Source organism: Rhinopithecus bieti, unplaced genomic scaffold, assembly GCF_001698545.2.
Source record: "Rhinopithecus bieti isolate Rb0 unplaced genomic scaffold, ASM169854v2 scaffold_1618, whole genome shotgun sequence".
NCBI classification, from domain to species: Eukaryota; Metazoa; Chordata; class Mammalia; order Primates; family Cercopithecidae; genus Rhinopithecus; species Rhinopithecus bieti.
In genome coordinates, this window is record NW_016803937.1 from 369946 (window position 1) to 390452 (window position 20507).

At 58.3% G+C, this 20507-nt stretch overlaps 1 protein-coding gene across 1 annotated transcript in view; it reads left to right on the forward strand.

The window, feature by feature from the left end:
- GALNS (galactosamine (N-acetyl)-6-sulfatase) overlaps positions 1 to 20507 on the forward strand; it is a 52324-nt gene that overhangs the window by 7236 nt on the left and 24581 nt on the right. Inside the window, exons 2-8 of the mRNA XM_017859268.1 lie at positions 10993 to 11116; positions 11845 to 11919; positions 12677 to 12779; positions 16496 to 16639; positions 17983 to 18049; positions 18225 to 18349; positions 18700 to 18839. Coding sequence (XP_017714757.1) covers positions 10993 to 11116; positions 11845 to 11919; positions 12677 to 12779; positions 16496 to 16639; positions 17983 to 18049; positions 18225 to 18349; positions 18700 to 18839 — 778 coding nt within the window. The remainder of the gene's footprint in view (positions 1 to 10992; positions 11117 to 11844; positions 11920 to 12676; positions 12780 to 16495; positions 16640 to 17982; positions 18050 to 18224; positions 18350 to 18699; positions 18840 to 20507) is intronic.

Below are 20507 nucleotides of genomic sequence, written 5' to 3' on the forward strand. Positions count from 1 at the left end.
TTTTTTTGAGATGGAGTCTCACTCTGTCACCCAGGCTGGATTGCAGTGGTATGATCTCAGCTCACTGCAACCTCTGTCTCCCAGGTTCAAGCAGTTCTCCTGCCTCAGCCTCCCAAGTAGCTGGGACTACAGGCTCCCACCACTGTGCCTAGCTAATTTTTGTATTTTTAGTACAGTTGGGGGTTTCACCATATTGGCCAGGCTTGTCTCGAACTCCTGATCTCAGGTGATCCTCCCTCCTCAGCCTCCCAAAGTGCTGGGATTACAGACGTGAGCCACTGCACCCAGCCAGGACTTTTTTTTTTTTGAGACAGAGTCTCGCTCTGTCGCCCGGGCTGGAGTGCTGTGACCGGATCTCAGCTCACTGCAAGCTCCGCCTCCCGGGTTTACGCCATTCTCCTGCCTCAGCCTCCCGAGTAGCTGGGACTACAGGCGCTCACCACCATGCCCGGCTAGTTTTTTTTTTTTTTTTTTTGTACTTTTTTAGTAGAGACAGGGTTTCACCATGTTAGCCAGGATGGGCTCGATCTCCTGACCTCGTGATCCGCCCGTCTCGGCCTCCCAAAGTGCTGGGATTACAGGCTTGAGCCACCGCACCTGGCCAGGACTTTTTTTTTTTAAGACAAGGTCTGACTCTGTCACCCAGGCTGAAGTGTAGTAGCTCGATCACAGCTCACTGCAGCCTGAAACTACTGGGCTCAAGCAATTCTCTCTGCCTCAGCCTCCTGAGTAGCTGGGATTATAGCCGCCCATCACCACACCCTGTTAATTAATTTGATCTTCAATCACTGATACCCTTTCTTCCACTTGATTGAATTGGCTATTGAAGTTTATGCATGCGTCACATAGTTCTCGCGCCACAGTTTTCAGCTCCGTCAGGTCATTTAAGGTCTTCTCTACACTGTTTATTCTAGTTAGCCATTCGTCCGATCTTTTTTGAAGGTTTTTAGCTTCCTTGCGGTGGGTTCAAACATCCCCCTGTAGCTCAGAGAAGTTTGTTATTACCTTCTGAAGCCTGCTCCTGTCAGCTCGTCAAAGTCATTCTCCATCCAGCTGTGTTCCGTTGCTGGCGAGGAGCTGCGATCCTTTGGAGAAGAGTTGCTCCGATTTTTAGAATTTTCAGCTTTTCTGCTCTGGATTCTCCCCATCTTTGTGGTTTTATCTACCTTTGGTCTTTGATGCTGGTGATCTACAGATGGGGTTTTGGTGGAGATGTCCTTTTTGTTGATGTTGATGCGATTCCTTTCTGTTGGCTAGTTTTCCTTCTAAGAGTCAGGTCCCTCAGCTGCAGGTCTGATGGAGTTTGCTGGAGGTCCATGCCAGACCCTGTTTGCCTGGGTATCACCAGCGGAGGCTGCAGAACAGCAAATATTGCAGAACAGTAAATATTGCTGCCTGATCCTTCCTCTGGAAGCTTCGTCCCAGAGGGGCACCCGGATGTATGAGGTGTCAGTCAGCCCCTGCTGGGAGGTTTCTCCCAGTTAGGCTACACGGGGGACAGGGACCCACTTGAGGAGGCAGTCTGTCCGTTTTCAGAGCTCAAACACTGTGCTGGGAGAACCACTGCTCTCTTCAGAGCTGTCAGACGGGACGTTTAAGTCTGCAGAAGTTTTAGTTTCTGCTGCCTTTTGTTTAGCTATGCCCTGCCTGTAGAGGTGGGGTCTACAGAGGTAGCTGGCCTTGCAGAGCTGTGGTGGGCTCCGCCCAGTTCGAGCTTCCCCTGCCGCTTTGTTTACCTACCGAAGCCTCAGCAATGGCAGAAGCCCCTCCCGCTGCCAGGCTGCCGCCTTGCAGGTCCATCTCAGACTGCGCTAGCAGTGAGCAAGGCTCCATGGGCGTGGGACCTGCCGAGCCAGGCACAGGCTATAATCTCCTGGTGGGTCGTTTGCTAAGACTGTTGGAAAAGCACAGTATTTGGGTGGGAGTGTCCTGATTTTCCAGGTACAGTTTGTCACGGCTTCCCTTGGCTAGGAAAGGGAAATCCCCCAACCCCTTGCACTTCCTGGGTGAGGCGATGTCCCCGCCCTGCTTCGGCTTGCCCTATGTGGGCTGCACCCACTGTCCAACCAGTCCCAAAATGATGAACCCGGTACCTCAGTTGGAAATGCAGAAATCACCGTCTTGTGCGTCGATCACGCTGGGAACTGCAGACCGGAGCTGTTCCTGTTGGCCATCTTGGAACAGAATCCCCACGCCCGGCTAATTAAGAAAAAGGTTTTCTTTAGTGATAGTGTCTGTCGGTGAGACCCAGGTTGGTCTCAAATTCCTGAGCTCAAGTGATGCTCCCCCCTCAGCCTCCCAAAGTGTTGGGATTACAGACAAGAGCCACTGTATCCTGCCCTTTTAGGACTTCTAAGGGGGAGAAGAAAGGTGGTTCCCGCCCATGGTGCGCTGTGGGGGTTCTAGATGTTCACATGGTCACCTGCTCACTGCAGGGAGGCTGTCCATGTCTGCTTTTCATAGCCGAGAAAGCTGCCGATAAATAATGGAAGAATGGGGTCAGCAGATGAGAGCTGGCCCAGCAGCCTGGGACGCTGTCCTCAGAAGGCCCATGTGTGGGAGGTTGCCCTCGGCTGGCATCTGGGAACAGGAGGTCCCCCTGCTGTTCGCTGCTACGAGCAGCTCACTTTGCCGCACTGTTTTCGCAGACACCACGATTTATGCCCAGCACCCTCCTCCTGGGCATCAAGAGTGCCAGGCAGAGGGGGTCACACCGCCAGCTCAGGCAAAAGCCCTGGGAACTGAGTCTCGCTCACACAGCTTCCCCGTCAGCATCTGGCACCTGTACTTGCAGCCCGAGCGTCTGTAAGGCTCCGGCTTGGGGAAGGTTCCAGGCTGCACCTGGTCTCCCTGGCCCTGCCCATGCCTTTTCCCCTGGCTAATGCCCTCCCCATTGTAAGTCATGGCAGTAAGTGGGACTGCCGCCGAGACCTGGGACTCCTCCCAGCGAGAGTGCTTCCCTTGCGGTATCTTCTGAGTCCGTGGTGAGCGTGGAGCCCACTCCCTCTAGCCCTGGGACTCCTCCCCTGCAGTATTTTCTGAGTCAGTGATGAGCGTGGAGCCCGCTCCCTTTACAGCATTTTCTGCCGCATCCATTCATGTTATTTGTGGCCTGGAACAGGTAGGAGAATGACCCAGGTGAGCATAGGCAGACCCAGATGCAGGCTCTGCTGACTGCCGACCTTTTCAGGAGACCAGCCCCACCTCGGGAAGCCTCAGGACGCAGCCTGCAGGGAGGGCCGGGCACATGGTGCCCAGTGTTCAGATGTGCGGCCTCACTCCCAGCCCGAAGGGAGCCCAGGAGTGGTCCTGGACGTGGGCAGACAGTGTAACGAGTGAAACATACTGCTCCCTCCCATCCCAGGCCTTGTGCCCCCGGCTTACCTGCCATTCTCTACTCTCTCACCTGGACTGGAGATGGCAGGAAGTGCAGAAGCCACCTAGGAGGATGAATCTGCACACGGGGAGGTGGAGGGCAAGGAGCTTTGGGCATGTGTGGCTGGTCCCCCTCAGGCTGGCCTCAGGGAACTGCGTTGTCCCGGCCTGCACTGCGGGTTTCTGCTGCCTCAGCGGGATGCACCTCACCCTGACGTGGGCACATTTGCACACTGCGACTGTGTGCCGCTGAGCCCAAGGTCCCTTCTCAGCCCATGAGCAGCTCTGCGGGCGTCCTGCCCCCACTCCTCCCACCTCCCTTTCTTTCTCATAGCTTCAGGGGACACCTCTCTCCAGGTGCCTCCTTTCATTCCAGCCTCCGTTGTCCTCAGATAGAAAAGCCATTTCAGTGACTTCAAAATAAACCATCTCAGGGCTGGACGTGTTGGCTCATGCCTGGGATCTCAGCACTTTGGGAGGTGGAGGCGGGCAGACTGCTTGAGCTCAGTTCACTCAAGACCAGCCTGGGCAACATGGCAAAACTCCATCTCTGTCGAAAATACAGAAAATTGGCCAGACACGGTGGTTCACGCCTGTAATCCCAGCACTTTGGGAGGCCAAGGCAGGTGGATCACCTGAGGTCAGGAATTCAAGACCAGCCTGGCCAACATGGTGAAACCCCGTCTCTACAAAAACAAAAATTAGGTGAGCGTGGTGGTGCGCACCTGTAATTCCAGCTACTCAGGAGGCTGAGGCAGGTGAATTGCTTGAACCCAAAAGCCGGATGTTGCAGTGAGCCAAGACCATGCCACTGCGCTCCAACCTGGGTGACAGAGTGAGACTCCATCTCAAAAAAAATAAAATAAAATAAAATTAGCTGGACCTGGTGGCAGGTGCCTGTAGTCCCAGCTACTCAGGAGGCTGAGGTGGGAGGATCACCTGAGCTCGGAAGGCAGAGGTTGCAGTGAGCCAAGATCAAGCCGCTGTGCTTCAGCGTGTGTGTCAGAGTGAGACCCTGTCTCAAAAAAAACCATCTCAAAAGGGACCCAAAGCTGAAAGGGCCAAACAGAACTGTGTCCCATGAGACGTGGAGGGCCTTTGAGAGGAAAAAGCCCAGACCTGGCTCTGCTCTGGCACTCCACACATCAGGATGGGCCGAGGCGAGGAGCGGTCACCCTGCCAAGCTGAGCCTTACAGGCAGGGGCCGCGTAGCCTGTTATCCACCAGGGACGCTGATCAGTGCATCCAGACAAAGACCAAGGTGTGACCATGCAGACCTGGATGTCCGTCCAACCACTCACGTGCGCCCAGAGCGGCCTGCTGTCCTCCCGTGGTCCCTGGGCCCAGTGCCCATCCCTCCTGCCGCCAGTCAGCACGCTGCCGCTCCTGCCCAGGCGAGGCCTCCGCTCTGTTTAGACCCCGTCACTTCACACAGGCCCTGAGGCTTCTTGTTCTTTGACTTACCAGGACCCAGCGAGTCAAACACCCACCGGCCCTGACCCAGGAGTGTCAGGGGAGCCCCCAGTCCATCTGCAGAAAACCGGGACACCCGTGCTTCCTCCTCCTCTTGTAGCTGCTTTGCTGATACGGAATTCACTGGTGAAAGTGTGTGGGTTGTTTTTAGTGTGGTCTCAGAGTCGTGCGGCCACCACACATCATCACACCATCTTCGTCACCACGGAAGGAAGCCCCAGCCCTGATGGGGGTCACTCCCTTGTGCTCCCTGGAGCCTCTAGCCGTCCCGCTCCCCTTTCTGTCTCGAAGGATCTGCCTTTTCTGACGTTTCAGGTGAATGGAATCGTACGGTGCGTGGGCCTTGTGTCTGGCTTCCCCTCGCACGGGATTTCGGGGCTTCACACATGTCTGCATCAGGACTCCATTCCTTCTCGTGGCTGAGTCATGGTCCACTGTGCAGAGGGACCACGTGTGGCCAAGGCTTCCACCCATGGATGGGCATCCGGGTGTTTTCAGCTCGGCCGCCGGGGAGTGAGCTGCTGTGGGTGTTGGTTCATGCACAGGTTTCCGCGTGGACACACTTTTCAGTTCTGCTGGGCGTGCGCTGGGGAGGTGTTGCCGGGCCACGTGGCCACCCGTGTGGCGCTGCCAGACCTTTCCTCAGGTGCTACGTGTCACATTCTTACACGCCATATGAGAGCTCCAGTTTCCAGTGAGTTCACTTTTTTTTTTTTTTTTTTGAAGGCGGATTCTCGCTCTGTTGCCCAGGCTGGAGTGCAGTGGCGCGATCTCGGCTCACTGCAAGCTCCGCCTCTCGGGTTTACGCCATTCTCCTGCCTCAGCCTCCTGAGTAGCTGGGACTACAAGGGCCTGCCACCTCGCCCGGCTTTTTTTTTTTTTTTTTTTTTTGTATTTTTTAGTAGAGACAGGGTTTCACTGTGTTAGCCAGGATGGTCTCGATCTCCTGGCCTCGTGATCCACCCGTCTCGGCCTCCCAAAGTGCTGGAATTACAGGCTTGAGCCACTGTGCCCGGCCGAGTTCACTTTTAATGTTTTGTTTTGTTTGGTAAAAATCAGCCTTAGACAATCAACTATCAGACTCTGTTTGGTCCCTGTTGTGGTGAATTGTAGAGGCACCAAAGTGAACCTCCCTCCGGCTCTTTGAGCACCAGGGCCCGTGGAGCCTGTCTTGGGGTCGTTTGAAATGGTGGAAACTTTACAAAGGCCTAGATGGGCAGGTGAGGCCCACTCGGCCTCCAGGTACTGCCCTCCTCGAGGTCCCTGCTGTCCATGCGGGTGGCAGTCCTGCTCTGTGGGTGAGTCCCGGGGCCACTCGTGGCAGGAGGAGGCTGGATGGGGTGAATTTGGAGAAAAGTGGCAGTTTTTTTTTGTTTTTTTGGGGCTCTGTCGCTCAGGCTGGAGTGTGGTGGTGCAATCTCAGCTTACTGCAACCTCCGCCTCCCGAGCTCAGGGGATTCTCCTACCTCAGCCTCCCAAGTAGCTGAGATTACAGGTGCCTGCCACCATGCCTGGCTAATTTTTTGATTTTTTATAGAGATGGGGTCTCACTTTGTTGCCCAGGCTGGTCGACGAAAGAGAAAAGTATTTTAGAGATTTAAAAAAAGAACCGTAGGTGTAGGCGCTAACGCACTTCAGAGCTGCAGGTAGAGCTGTTTGCATTCCTCCTGAAGGCTTCGGCTCCTGGACGGACGTGGCTGCTGCAGAGACTGCTCTACTAAGAGGCTTTCCCTCCCTGCCATCCAGCTGTGTCCACAGGTGTCCACACAACCAGGTGTCGGGAATGTCTTTTCACACCAAGTGGGCTTCTCAGTAACCCCCTGGCCACACCCCCATCTCACCCATCCCAGGAGCCTCCTGGGACCACACACAGGGGTCGGGAGCTTAACAGAAACAGAAGCACGGCCGGGTGCGGCGTTCACACCGGTAACCCCAGCACTTCGGGAGGCCGGGCGCGGTGCTCACACCGATAACCCCAGACTTTGGGAGGCCGGGCGCAGCGCTCACACCGGTAACCCCAGACTCTGGGAGGCCGGGCACAGTGCTCACACCGGTAACCCCAGACTTTGGGAGGCCGAGGCAGGCAGATTGCCTGAGGTCAGGAGTTTGAGACCAGCCTGGCCAACGTGGCAAAACTCCGTCTCTACAAAAAAAAATACAAAAATTAGCCGAGCGTGGTGGAGGGTGCCTGTAATCCCAGCTACTCAGGAGGCTGCGGCAGGAGAATCGCCTGAACCCGGGAGGCGGAGATTGCAGTGAGCCAAGATTGTGCCACTGCACTCCAGCCTGGGGGACAAGAGCAAGACTTCGTCTCAAAAAAAAAATACAAAAAACAAAAAACCAGAAATGCATTCTCCCCTGGTCTGGAGACTGGAAGTCTGAGATCAAGTTGTGGGCAGGACCTCACTCCCTCGGAGACCTGCAAGGGACCCTGTTTCCCCCGCAGCTTCTGCTGGCCCCCAGCCATCCCGAGCCCACGGCTGTGTCTCCCACCTCTGACCCCGTTGCCACACAGCCGCCTTCGCCCTGTCTCCTGTAAGGACTGCAGTTGTATGGGTTGAGGGTCTGCCCCCACATTAATGACCTCATCTTAATCATATCTGCAGCAACCCTGTTTCTAAGGTCATGTTCTGAGATACGCTGGGGCTGAGATTTCAGTATAACTTTTGGGGATTCAGTTCCAGCCATTAACACTGATGAACGGTGACTTATTTAACTAAATCTGTTGTTCCCACTGTCTCACCCACAGTTTTAAATTTGCGTAATGGGTTATAGCCATAACTATTTCCTTAGGATAAACTGTTACAAGTGGAGTTGCTGGGCCATGATCTTTTCTTTTGTTTTGTTTTGTTTTGTTTTAGTGACAGGGTCTCACCCTGTTGCCCAGGCTGGAGTGTAGTGGTGTGACCATGGCTCACTGCAGCCTCAACCTCCTGGCCTGAAGTAATCCTCCTACCTCAGCCTCCTGAGTAGTTGGGACCACAGGTGCACACCACCACACCTGGCTGTTTTTTTCTTTTTTAGAGGTGGAGTCTTGCTGTGTTGTCCAGGCTGGTCTCAAACTCCTGGCTTTAAGTGATTCGTGCCTTTTTTTTTTTGACAGAGTCTTGCTCTGTCACCCAGGCTGTAGTGCAGGGGCGCAATCTTGGCTCACTGCAAACTCCGCCTCCTGGGTTGAAGCGATTCTTCTGCCTCAGCCTCCCAAGTAGCTGGTACAGGTGCCCGCCACCATGCCCAACTAATTTTTGTATTTTTAGTAGAGACGAGGTTTCATCATGTTGGCCAGGCTGGTCTCGAACCCTAACCTTGTGATCCGCCTGCCTCGGCCTCCCAAAGTACTAGGATTACAGGCATGAGCCACTGTGCCCAGCCCCATGATTGCCTTTTAAGATAGGGTAGCTGCACTTTCACTAAGAGGTTGGCCAACTCCAGCCCGTGGGTCAAATGTGGACCCACCTGCTGAGCTTTTGTTGTTGTTGAGACAGAGTCTCGCTCTGTCGCCCAGGCTGGAGTGTAGTGGCGCAATCTCGGCTCACCGCAAGCTCCGCCTGCTGGATTGAAGTGATTGTCCTGTCTCAGCCTCCTGAGTAGCTGGGACTACAGGCGCCCGCCACCACGCCCGGCTAATTTTTTTGTATTTTTAGTAGAGACGGGTTTTCACCGTGTTAGCCAGGATGGTCTCGATCTTCTGACCTCCTGATCGGTCCGCCTCGGCCTCCCAAAGTGCTGGGATTTCAAATGTGAGCCACTGCTTCTGGCTCACCACCTGCTGTTTTTTAAACCCATAAGCCAGGAATGGGTTTTATAATTTTAAATTGTTCAAAAAAACTAGAAGAATAATATTTTGTGACATGGAAACTTATATGAAATTCAGATGTTGATGAATAAAGTTTTATTGGCACACAGCATGCATGTCTGCTCGAATGCTGGCTGTGGCAGGGCTGAGGGGCTGTGACAGCCCCATATGGCTCACAAAGCTGAAAAGATTTGCTGTGAGGCCCTTTACATAATGTGTTTGCTGATGCCAGCTCTAAATATCTATATTTGCATTCAAATTGGTTTCAAAAATAAATATACAGCTGGTCCTGAGAACGTGGTGGTGAATGCAGCTGGGCCTGTGAACGTGGTCATTGTGTTTAGAATGCAGTGTCTTTCCCAGGTGTTGTGTTTGTGCTGCGGAAGCTACTGAAGGTGGCCTGTAGAGGGCAGGGGCCCAGGCAGGCACAGTCACTTAACTGATGTCTTGGTTGGTGCCTGGAGCACCTCAGGAGGGAATATGTCCCTAGGGAAGGGAGACAGGCCAGGCGGAGGGTCTCGCGGTGCTGGCTTCCTCCAGGCTCCTGCCGAGGTGGGTGCTCAGGGAGACGGCTGGAGGATCCGAGGAGAGCCAAAGCCCCAGGTGGTGCCCTCCCCTCCTCCTAGAGCAAAGTCCAGGCCCACTGCCTGTTTAAAAGCACTTTTTTCAACAATACACACTGCGAAGTTAGAAGAATTTTTCAGTGAACACCGGCCCTGCCACTCACCCCCGGAGTTTGCCGTGGGCGTTTGCCGTGCTGGCACCATCACCCCTGGCATCCCCCTGCCTCCGTGCTTCCTGCCCTGTGCTCACCCGTTCTCCTGCTTGGGGCTTTTATTGTAAAAAGCACAGAGCATCAAATTGACCTTGACAGCCACACCTTGAAGTGCGCCACTCGGCACTCAGTACATTCCCAGCGTGGCGCTGCCGTCCCTTCTACCTGCATGACAGCCGCCTTGAAGTGCGCCACTCGGCACTCAGTACATTCCCAGCGTGGCGCTGCCGTCCCTTCTACCTGCATGACAGCCACACCTTGAAGTGCGCCACTCGGCACTCAGTACATTCCCAGCGTGGCGCTGCCGTCCCTTCTACCTGCATGACAGCCACCTTGAAGTGCGCCACTCGGCACTCAGTACATTCACAGCGTGGCGCTTCCGTCCCTTCTACCTGCTTCCGAACATTCCGCCCCAAGAAGAAACCTGTGCCCAGCAGCAGGCCCTCCCCAGCACCCACCCCCAGCCCCGGCAGCCACTCAGCCACTTCCTGCCTCTGCGGACCGGCCTGTTCCAGAGGCTTCCCACGAGCACATCACAGCCCGTGTGGCCCTTGTGTCTGCTTCCTTCCCTCGCGTGAAGCTTTCCAGGGCTGTGCACCGTGCGGGACGTCCTTCGTTTTGATGGCTGGGTGGTGTGCCGTGGTACGTGCGTGAATGTCCCGAGACATAACATATTACCACAGTCCGGGTGGCCTCAGACAGCAGAAATGGATTCTTGCTGGATTCTGGAGGCCAGAAGTGTAAAATCAAGGTGTCAGCCAGGCCCCCCCATCTGGGTCTCTCGAGGAGGGTCCTTGCTGTCCCCTGGCTGGTGGCTGCACCACTCCAGTGTTGGCCTCGGCCTTCACCTGGCATCTCTACTGCACATCGGCATCTCTAACTCCCAGTCATAGGACTGAGGGCCCACGCTCATCCAGCGTGACCTCATCTTAGCTCGCTACATCTGCAAATACCTTACTTCCAAATGCAGCCACACCCTTGTAGTACACGCGGGCCACACTTTGTCCTCCACTGATGGGCGCTTGGGATGCTCCTGCCTTTTGGCCACTGAGTTGCGCTGCCCTGGACACTCGTATGCAGGTCTGTGTGGGGACATAAGTTTCAGTCTCTCGGGTGTACAGCTAGGAGTGGAATTGCGGCGTGAAACTGCAGGGCCACACGGTAACTAGGCTTTTGGGGGACAGTTACCGCTCGACTTTGAAATCTAGGTTTGTACAGACATACGAGGGCGTGTGTATTTATGTTGAAAGTAGACGCACGTGTTAGAGGCCATCTCCCTGTGAGCATGCAGATGCTGGTGTCAGGCTGGGAGGAGGCAGACGGACGCATTCCCCACGTGAGGACCAAGCAGAAGTGGAGGCGAAAGCCAGCGTGGGCTGACCGTGGAGTGGCCCCATTGTGCACGCGCGCAGGCGCTGCTGGGGCTTGGCCAAGCTCTGCCGCTGGCTGGGGCACAGGGTGGCGCTGGCTCCCACAGTCTCCAACACGCTCTTGGCATCACGGGCAGCTCCCCAAGCCAGAAGCACCAGCTGCAGAAGGTGCTCATTTCTCCTCCCCATGCTCTTCCCTGCAGATGGGATGGGGCGACCTCGGGGTGTATGGAGAGCCCTCCAGAGAGACTCCAAATTTGGACCGGATGGCTGCCGAAGGGATGCTTTTCCCAAACTTCTATTCTGCCAACCCTCTGTGCTCACCATGTAAGTCAGCGGGGCTCTCACTCCCAGAAAGGGGTGAGCCCAGCAGGCCGAGGCCTCCCGGATCCTTCCAGCCCTGACTCTGAGCAGCCACATCAACCTTGTCTACTCCAGGGAGGGTGGCAGGTGGGCTCAGGCCTTTCTCATCAGGTCCCAGCCCGGCTCCGTGCTGTGTGGGGTGCGGCACCTGCTGGGTTTTCAGGGTCAAAGTTGCGGTGTTGTTGGTGGCTGCTGTCCTCTGTTTCCCAGAGTCGAGTGCTGTGGCCACCTGGGGAGAGGCGCTGCAGTGTGGCTCCATCTCAGGGTACCTGGGAAGTGGGGGTCCCACTTCCTCCCTCCCCGGGGAGAGTCTCTCCTGCTGGAGACGAAACACGTGGTGTTGATCGTGAGGAAGAAGGGAAGGCAGGGTGCGGGGCCGGTACTCAAGGATGGAGGCGTGTGGACCTGCACACCCAGTGGGTGTCCCGGGAGCCTGGGAGAGGAGACAGCGTCTTGGGGACAACGCGGAGCTGCAGGGCCCAAGGGCCACGTGTGTTTCAGTGCATTGGGTGCTGTGCCCCACCCAGGTGGTGGAGATGCTAACAGGGATCGACAGGCGTGGCAGCCCCTCGTAAACCTGCGCCGGCCTCATCTGTCACGCATCCATCTACCGGTGGGGCTCTTGCTGACGAGCGTGTGGGTCTGAGCCGCACCCTTCTCATCCAGTTTCTGTTTCTGTCACCTCCACATAGCCAGGGCGGCACTGCTCACAGGACGGCTGCCCATCCGCAATGGCTTCTACACCACCAACGCCCATGCCAGAAACGGTAGGCTGCCTGCCGCCGCCTCCAGGGACCCCCCTCGGGGTGCAGGGTTGGGCAGGTGGGGTCCGGGTGGTGCCTGGGTCTCCGGGACTCAGGTGGAAATGAGGGCTCCCCCTAGCTGGTTTCCTTCCCTGCCCTGGCCCAGTGGGGATGGAGCGGAGGGTGCCCAGTCCGGCACCCTGACCCCAGAAGCTCCCACTCCCCAGGCAGGTGAGCCACACACTTACAGGGAAACTGGGGCTGTGGTGTCAGCAGCAGTTCTGGAATGTTCTGGAATTGCTGTGCTCGAGGGGTTTGGATGGGCTCCCCAGGGGCATCTCATAGGGGAGGTGGGATTTCTAGTGGCCTTTGAGGAAAGGGAAGGACGGGGGAGGCAGGGGTGGGACAGTGAAGCGTCATGTGGCGTATTCCAGAGATCCCTGGAGATCAGGCAGGCAGGAGGCTCAGGGAAGGCGCTGGGGGGCACAGAGTCTGCTCCGTCCCTGCCCTCTGGTGATGGCACTGGCTCTGAGGGGTGCCTGGAAAAATCTGGGAAGTTCCATGCCCTGTAGATGCAAGGCCCCCAGGCCCAGCCTTTGACCCCGAGGGTCCAGTGTCCTGTTAGGATGTGTGGACGCAGCCCCCAGGCACAGCTTTTGACCCCAAGGGGCCAGTGTTCTATTAGGATGTGTGGATGTGCAGCCCCCAGTGTCCTGTTAGGATGGGGGTGGTGGCAGCTTCTCGGGGTCTCCTCGGGGCTCACCCAGCACTGCTCTTCCAGCCTACACGCCGCAGGAAATTGTGGGCGGTATCCCAGACTCGGAGCAGCTCCTGCCGGAGCTTCTGAAGAAGGCCGGCTACGTCAGCAAGATCGTCGGCAAGTGGTGAGTGTCCAGTCATGCCTGCCCGGGCGTCCTGCTCCACCCACTTCCCGGCCTTGGTTCCAAGGGACATGGCCACAAGTTTCCAAATGAGGAAGGCGTCTTGGGTGGGAAACGGCAGCTGATTCTGGGTGTGTTCAGGTGTCTCCAGCGTCCCTGTGCAGGCCAGCAGGATCTCAGGTCAGCAGGCTGGGCCCGCAGCTGCGAGTGTCTTGCAGCGTCGGACTCCACAGGCCTGTCGCTGTCGTCCCTCGTGTCACGGCCCGCAGCATCCGCCACCACCACCCCCCGGCTGCCTCTTGCCACGTCGTCCTTGGAGGGGTCACGTCGTTACACATAGGAGCCATGGCGGAGGAGCTGCCTGTCTGCCCCAGAGGCCTGTTGGATGATGAAAGCTCTGGTCTAAACCACAAAGGAGCCACCAGGAAGGAGAGGAACAGCCCAGCAGTTGATGAACTCCTAACCCGACGAGAGCTCGGGTGCCACACAGCCCCCAGGCCGCAGTTTCAGGCGCACAGAATGTTTCATTTCTTTTACTCCCTGGGATGCCTGAGTGAGCCTGGACGGTTGGGTAGAGTCACCTGCCCCCCGTTGCTCTCCAGCTGTTGGAGTGTTCCCCGCCTGTCAGGCCCGCATGCCTTCTCCTTCAGGAAGCCCTGGCTGCTTTCCCAGCCTCTGTGATCCCCGGTCGGCTGCCTCTGGCTCCTGCCGGCCGCCTTCGGATGGATGCTCCTTGGATATGGATGGTCATGGCAGCCGGGAATCTGCTGAGCTTGATGACTGGATGAGAAGGACCCAGAGGCTGCCTAGGGAGCACCTCGTCCCTCTTCAGACGAGAGGAAGCAGCCTGCCTAGCTGAGCTCTCAGAAATCACAGGGCGGAGCCGATGGGCACAGCAGCCTCGGAGCCTCACACAGGGAGGTTGGGCCCCACGCGGCCTGCGTCGTCACTGAGCCAGTGCCAGGGGCCATCTCGGAAGTCAGCCCCCGAGGTTCACTGGAGCGTGACAGGGCTGTGCCAACAGGAGGAAGAGCCGGTGGCCTCTCCAAGTGACAAGCCCCACAGTGACTGGAGCTCTCCACCTGGCCTGGCAGCTCTGTCTTGGGCCCACGGCCTCCTGTGCATGGTCATTGGTGCAGGTGGCAAGAGCTAGACAGGGAGTGGGTCTCCACAGAGGCCTCGAGGCTCCTGAACAGCCATCAGCGGGAGAGAGGGGACCCCGAGGAATGGGAGCAGGAGCCACACAGGCCCCAGAGCCACAGGCTCCTCCCGGGCTCAGGACTTGGTGCAGTGACTGGATGGCCCGGGGTGGGTCCTGCAGTGGCTGCTTGGTCAGGTGGGGGGGTCCCCATCCCAGCAGGGTCCCCTCTCAGGGCAGTAGGGGTGTTGTCAGCCGTAACTCAGACTTCCCTGAGGCCCCTCACCTGGACTCAAAAAGAGGCTGCTTGATCTGCCTGAAGCCACGCGGGGGTGCAGGGCAGGGACTTGAGTCCCAGAGGGCTGCAGACGTTCCCCGCTCCAGGTCACCTGCTGGCGAGTGCCAGGCCCCACTGCTGCTTTGCGACAAGCACGTTGAGCCAACAGCTTAATCTGTGTGGCATCCTGCCCGTGTGCTTTCGCTGAGCAAGGCCTTTGCGCTGCAGTCGTGGATGCACGAGTGTCCCCTGTGGCTGGGTGGTGACCTGCGACGTGGACACACGACTGTCCCCTGTGGCTGGAGGCGGGCTGACCTTCGCGACCGTTGGCACCGCATCTGAGTGGGCCCCTGTGCGCTGGGCAGGTGGACCTGCGATGCACGGCACGAGGTCCCCTTGGCTGGCGGTCGAGCCGTGCGGACGTGACGCACGCGTGTCCCCGTGTGGCCTGGGCCGGGTGACCTGCGAGACGGGACGCACGAGGTGTCCCCTGTGGCTGGCGCGGGTGACCTGCGCATCGTGATGCACGAGTTCCCCTTGCTGGGGCGACCTCGACGATGCCTGAGGTCCCCTGCTGGCGCGCGGTACCGCGACATGGGATTGGCCACGAGTGTGGCCGCCTGTGCTGGCGAGGGACCTGCGATGTGAGGCACGAGTGGTCCCCCGTGTGCCTGGGGCGTGTCACGCTGCTGGATGCACGAGTGCCCCTGTGGCTGGGCGGTGACCTGCCTGGGGTGTTCAGGGATGACGGGGTGCTCTGGCAGTGGGCCCAAGTGCTGAAGACCCGAAGGAAACAGGCCGGAGTTGGCAGCCAAAGGAGCTCTGAGGTCACAGAGAGGTCCATGTGTGCTTACCTGAGAGAGGAGATGCAAGAGGCAGCTCAGGAGGTTCTGGGTGCAGAGGCCATGTCCAGGGAGGCAGCCACTACAGAACCAGCCAGAGCCTCAGCTACGGCCATGCCAGCCTCCTCGCTCACAAACAGGGAAACCAAGGTCCAGACAGACGGGCTTACGCGGTGTCCAGGCTTTGTTGCTGGCTGGGTTCCATCCAGCCTCCACCTTCCAGCCTGGCCTGCCTTCAGGGCCCCTTCTGACCCTCCCCCAGCCAGTGACCGAGTGCATCCACAGTGGCCTGAGACCTGTGTGCTGGGTACAGAGTCCCCGTGAGCATTCAGGCTGGGGCCTTCCCGACCCTCCACCAGGGCCAGCCCCACATGTGGCTCAGAAATCTGCTTCAGAAATGCTGCTTTCAAAGCCGTAGCTGCAGAAGATTTTCCTCAGATGACACGTGACTGACGTGAGACCCGCCCGCGGCCGTGCCTAGAAGCCACCTTATACCACCTCTCCTGCAGCCCGTTCTGAAGAGCAGCCACAAGCTGGATTCCTTCCAGGACAAGAGAGGCTGTGCAAGGAAACCCGGACAGCTGGCCTGGGGGCTGGGGCAAGTGGGCAAAGAGGTGTGGCCTGCAGGACTGCTGTGGACTGGAGGACAAGAGATTAGGTGCCCCCAGAGGGAAGGCGCCTGTGGGTCTGTAGGGGGTCGTCAGAAGGGGAGTGCAGGGCGGGGTCTGGAGGGTTCCCACGGGCCTGGGGTGTGATGCCTGGCGATGGCCATTCCAAGCAGGTGAACCCTGGTCCCAGGAAAGCAGTTGGTGGAGGTCACCATTGTGGCCACACTGCCATGTTCTCTTGTCATCACTCCAATCCCTGCCTCTGCCAGGGCCCTGGGGATGTGGGTGCAGCTGGCAGGCCCCAGGGCTCCCGCATGGCACAAAACGCCCTGCCCAGCCGTCATCCCGGGGCCGTTGCCCTGAACTGGGAGATAAGACTGAGTGCCTCGGTGTGGAGAGACCCAGTAATTACCTGGCAGGAGATATTTTCTGCCCTGGAAAACCCAGAGGAGAAGCACTTGGGTTCGAGACACAGGCTGTGAAACTTTCCTGGGAGTTCAGGAAAAGTGGAAGGAAGGAGCCGGGGCCCCGAGGGGCACGTCAGGCGGGTTCCAGGCGACTGGGAGGCTCCTCACGATGCACCACCCTTCACGGTGCCGGGAACCCCGGCCGCCACTGTGCCTGCCGCCCTTGGTTGTGCCCAGACGCTCTGTGGGGGAGGGCAGGCGGTGCCAGCACCCTCCTCGGGGTGAGGCTTTGGTCTTTTGTCCCTGCCGTGCCCAGGCATAGCCTATACTCAGTGCTGGAGGGTGCTCATCTTACCAAGAGTTTTGTGAAGCTGGAGGATCTGTCGCTCAGAATTTCAGAGTGTCCCCACGTGGGGTCCCTGAAGTGTCCTGGGTTCCTGTTTCCAGGCATCTGGGTCACAGGCCCCAGTTCCACCCCCTGAAGCACGGATTTGATGAGTGGTTTGGATCCCCCAACTGCCACTTTGGACCTTATGACAACAAGGCCAGGCCCAACATCCCTGTGTACAGGGACTGGGAGATGGTTGGCAGGTAATGGAGCCCCACCCCCTCCCCCCCACATCCTCAACTGCTGCGCCCGGCGTGCCTGCCCCCGTCTCTAGCACTGGTGGCCTCAGGCTGCTGCTCACGAGGGCTGGGCTGTCCCTGGGTCCCCGGGCACCGAGGGCTTTGGTTTGGGGGCTTCTGTCACCAAGTTTTGCCCCAGAGCCTGTGAGACTCATGCCTGGGGTTTCCCACCTTTTCAAGGTCGTAGATCCCTTTAGCCATCCTGAGAGAGGAAGGCCCCCAGCAGAGTGAGCCCACACAGTCTGTCCTAGCTGTCAGGGTACTGCCCATGTGGTCCACGGGTGGGGAGGCCGGCTGTGCTCCAGACGTCCAGGGACATGGGCAGGACAGGAGGTGGGACGAAACCCCACTGGGAGCCACACCAGGAGCAAAAGCCACTGTCCGGACAGAGCTGTCCTGGTACCCGGGCATGGGGGCAGCACCTCTGGACACGGCAGCACTGGGTTAGGGCCCCTCGTCTTCTGTGAATTTTATTTTGTTTAATTTGACTCCTCTTGGCAGAAGCGCTCATTTGTTACGTGACGGTGGACCAGAAGTGGCACCAGCTTGCTGCCTTTTTCTAGATAGAGCTCCTTGGAGGTGTGGGAATTGCCCCACGCAGCCCCCATTTGAAGTGTGCGGTCCTGTGGTTTGCAGTAGTCGCAGGCTGGGACAGCCAGCACTGCAGCCGTTTCAGAACAAGCCCCGTGGCCTGAGCGGTGGCTCCCCAGCCCCAGTCCCAGCCCCGAGCGACCACAGCCGCCTCACTGCCTTCACCTTGGTGTCGCGCCCTCGGCCCCGTTCCCCCATCTTCCCACATGGCAGGTCATCAGATGCAAGACCATGACCTGGGGGAGCAAGGGACGTGTCCAGGTTGGTCTGTTCTCTGAGTGGACATTTCATTTCCAGGCTTCCTTTTTTTTTTTTTTTTTTTTTACCCCCGAGACAGGATCTCGCTCTGTCTCCCGGGCTGGAGTGCAGGGGCATGATCTTGGCTCACTGCAACCTCCGCCACCCGGATTTAAGCAATTCTCCTGCCTCATCCTCCCAAGTAGCTGGCATTACAGGCACACACCACCATGCCCAGCTAATTTTTGTGGTTTTAGTAGAGACGGGGTTTCACCATGTTCGCCAGGCTGGTCTCAAATTCCTGACCTCATGATCCACCTTCCTCGGCCTCCCAAAATGCTGAGATTACAGGCATGAGCCATGACGCCGAGCCCCAGCCTTCTTTTAAATCAAGCCCATGGCTTTGCCTGTGAAGTCGGTGAGAAGGGGACTTTCTTGGCCTAAATTCTGACGTCTGTCTGGATCTGTGTTCTTTTCAGATACTACGAAGAATTTCCGATTAATCTGAAGACGGGGGAAGCCAACCTCACCCAAATCTACCTGCAGGTGATGGGGGGCGGGGACCGCAGCCGCCTCACCCTATGGGAGGCAGGGGGACGGGGACCGTAGCCACCTCACCCTGTGGGAGGCAGGGGGACGGGGACCGCAGCAGCCTCGCCCTGTAGGAGGCGTGGGGAGGTCGGCCTGAGGCTGGAGGAGGACGGTGCGACTCTCACCATAGGAAGCCCTGGACTTCATTAAGAGGCAGGCACGGCGCCACCCCTTCTTCCTCTACTGGGCTGTCGACGCCACGCACGCACCCGTCTATGCCTCCAAACCCTTCCTGGGCACCAGTCAGCGAGGGCGGTGAGTCCCGGCTCCAAGGAGCACAGACCGCGCTGGAGGCCCCAGCTGTGCTCGATGACTCCGGAGATGGGACACTCAGTACTGTGGCGCTTAGTGCCTATTATGTAAAGGCCAGAGCAATCCCCCGCCCCCCCGTTTGAAGCCGTCCACTGGCCTGGGATCAGCAGAGGAGGGCTGTGGTGGGGGTGCCGGCTCTGACCTTCATAAGCCACATAAACTTGAACTGAAGCCATTCCTCTTCCGGGAAGAGGCCGGCCAGCTTCGCTGTCGTCTGTGAAGTGAAGATTTCACGTACTCCGTGAATCCCAGTATGCCGTTGGCTGCCTGATCTGTTTGTCTCCGTCCCCCAGGTATGGAGATGCCGCCCGGGAGATTGATGACAGCATTGGAAAGATGCTGGAGGTTCTCCACGACCTGCACATCGCGGACAACACCTTCGTCTTCTTCACATCGGACAACGGCGCTGCCCTCATTTCCGCCCCCGAACAAGGTGAGTGCTCGCCGTCGGTCCTCGCGGTTTCCCTGCAGCCAGCATGTCGGTGAGGAGCAGCTGGACTGGCTGTGAGGCAAGAGTGGCTTTGAACTTGGGGGTGGGGAGGAGATGACACAGGGGTGAGGGTTTGTCTTGGAAGAGGCCGACGCCTCCCGAAGGGTGACCCTAGAGATCGGAGGCTTTGGAGGCCGCATGGAAACAGCAGGGCTGGTGGAGCGGGGTGTCCCTGCTGAGGTGGGGGCTGGCACCCAAGACCCCCAGCAGCCCTGGGAGTGTGGCCTGAACCTGGTCACCCGGGGCCGGGCCGCCTCCATGAAGATGGGCTCCCGCCCCCACCACCCCAGTGGTTCCCGGGATGGAGCTTCAGCCGTTCCCCCACTTGGCACTGATGAATGCCTGACCCGACCCCAGCGCCAACAACCCTGAACCCGCCTCTTCCCAGACCACGCTGGGGGGCCCTGCAGCCTCTTCCCAGACCACGCCGGGGGGCGGGCCACAGTTTCTTCCCTGACCACGCAGTGGGGGGCCCTGCAGCCTCATTCCAGACTGCAGAGGGGGTCCCTGCAGCCTCGTCCCAGACCATGCTGGGGGGGCCCTGCAGCCTCGTCCCAGACCACGCGGGGGGGCGGGCCGCAGCTTCTTCCCTGACCACGCGGTGGGGGGCGCTCCGCAGCCTCATTCCAGACCACAGAGGGGGTCCCTGCAGCCTCGTCCCAGACCATGCTGGGGGGGCCCTGCAGCCTCGTCCCAGACCACGCGGGGGGGCGGGCCTGCAGCCCAGCATCCTGCGGGGAGAGGAGCTTCAGGATTTGAAGTGATAGAAATCAGCACAGCTGGAAGCCAAAAGAGAAACATAGGCTCCCTCGTGCCACGTCCCACCAGATGACTCCCCTGGGTGAGCCTGGCTCTCGTGCAGGCCCTCTGGACAGCTCCATCTCCCACCCACTGGAGTCAGACCCATGTGTGGAGAGCTACAGGCAGCTCCTAGGAGGGAGGGTGCTGGCCGCCATTCCCCATGGGGAGCCCGGGGGGCCACCTCAATGCCAGCACCCACGACCACCAGCCAGCAGTGGCAAGGGCCCCAGCGACCTGAGTCTTCATTTCTAAATCACAGAATGTTTCATACAAACAAATGGCACACGTACCTATTTGTAATGAGAACCCACACACCCAGCACCCAGCGCAAGACTAGAAACAGAACATCCCAGAGAAAGAAAGCGGGGGAGGGGGCCGGGCGCGGTGGCTCACGCCTGTAATCCCAACACTTTGGGAGGCCGAGGCGAGTGGATCACCAGGTCAGGAGATCGAGACCATCCTGGCTAACACGGCGAAACCCCGTCTCTACTAATAAACAAAAAATTAGCTAGGCGTGGTGGCGGCGCCTGTAGTCCCAGCTACTCAGGAGGCTGAGGCAGGAGAATGGCGTGAACCCGGGAGGCGGAGCTTGCAGTGAGCTGAGATCCGGCCACTGCACTCCAGCCTGGGCGACAGAGCAAGACTCTGTCTCTAAAAGAAAAAAACGGCCGGGCGCGGTGGCTCGAGCCTGTAATCCCAGCACTTTGGGAGGCCGAGACGGGCGGATCACGAGGTCAGGAGATCGAGACCATCCTGGCTAACACGGTGAAACCCCATCTCTACTAAAAAATACAAAAAGCTAGCCAGGCG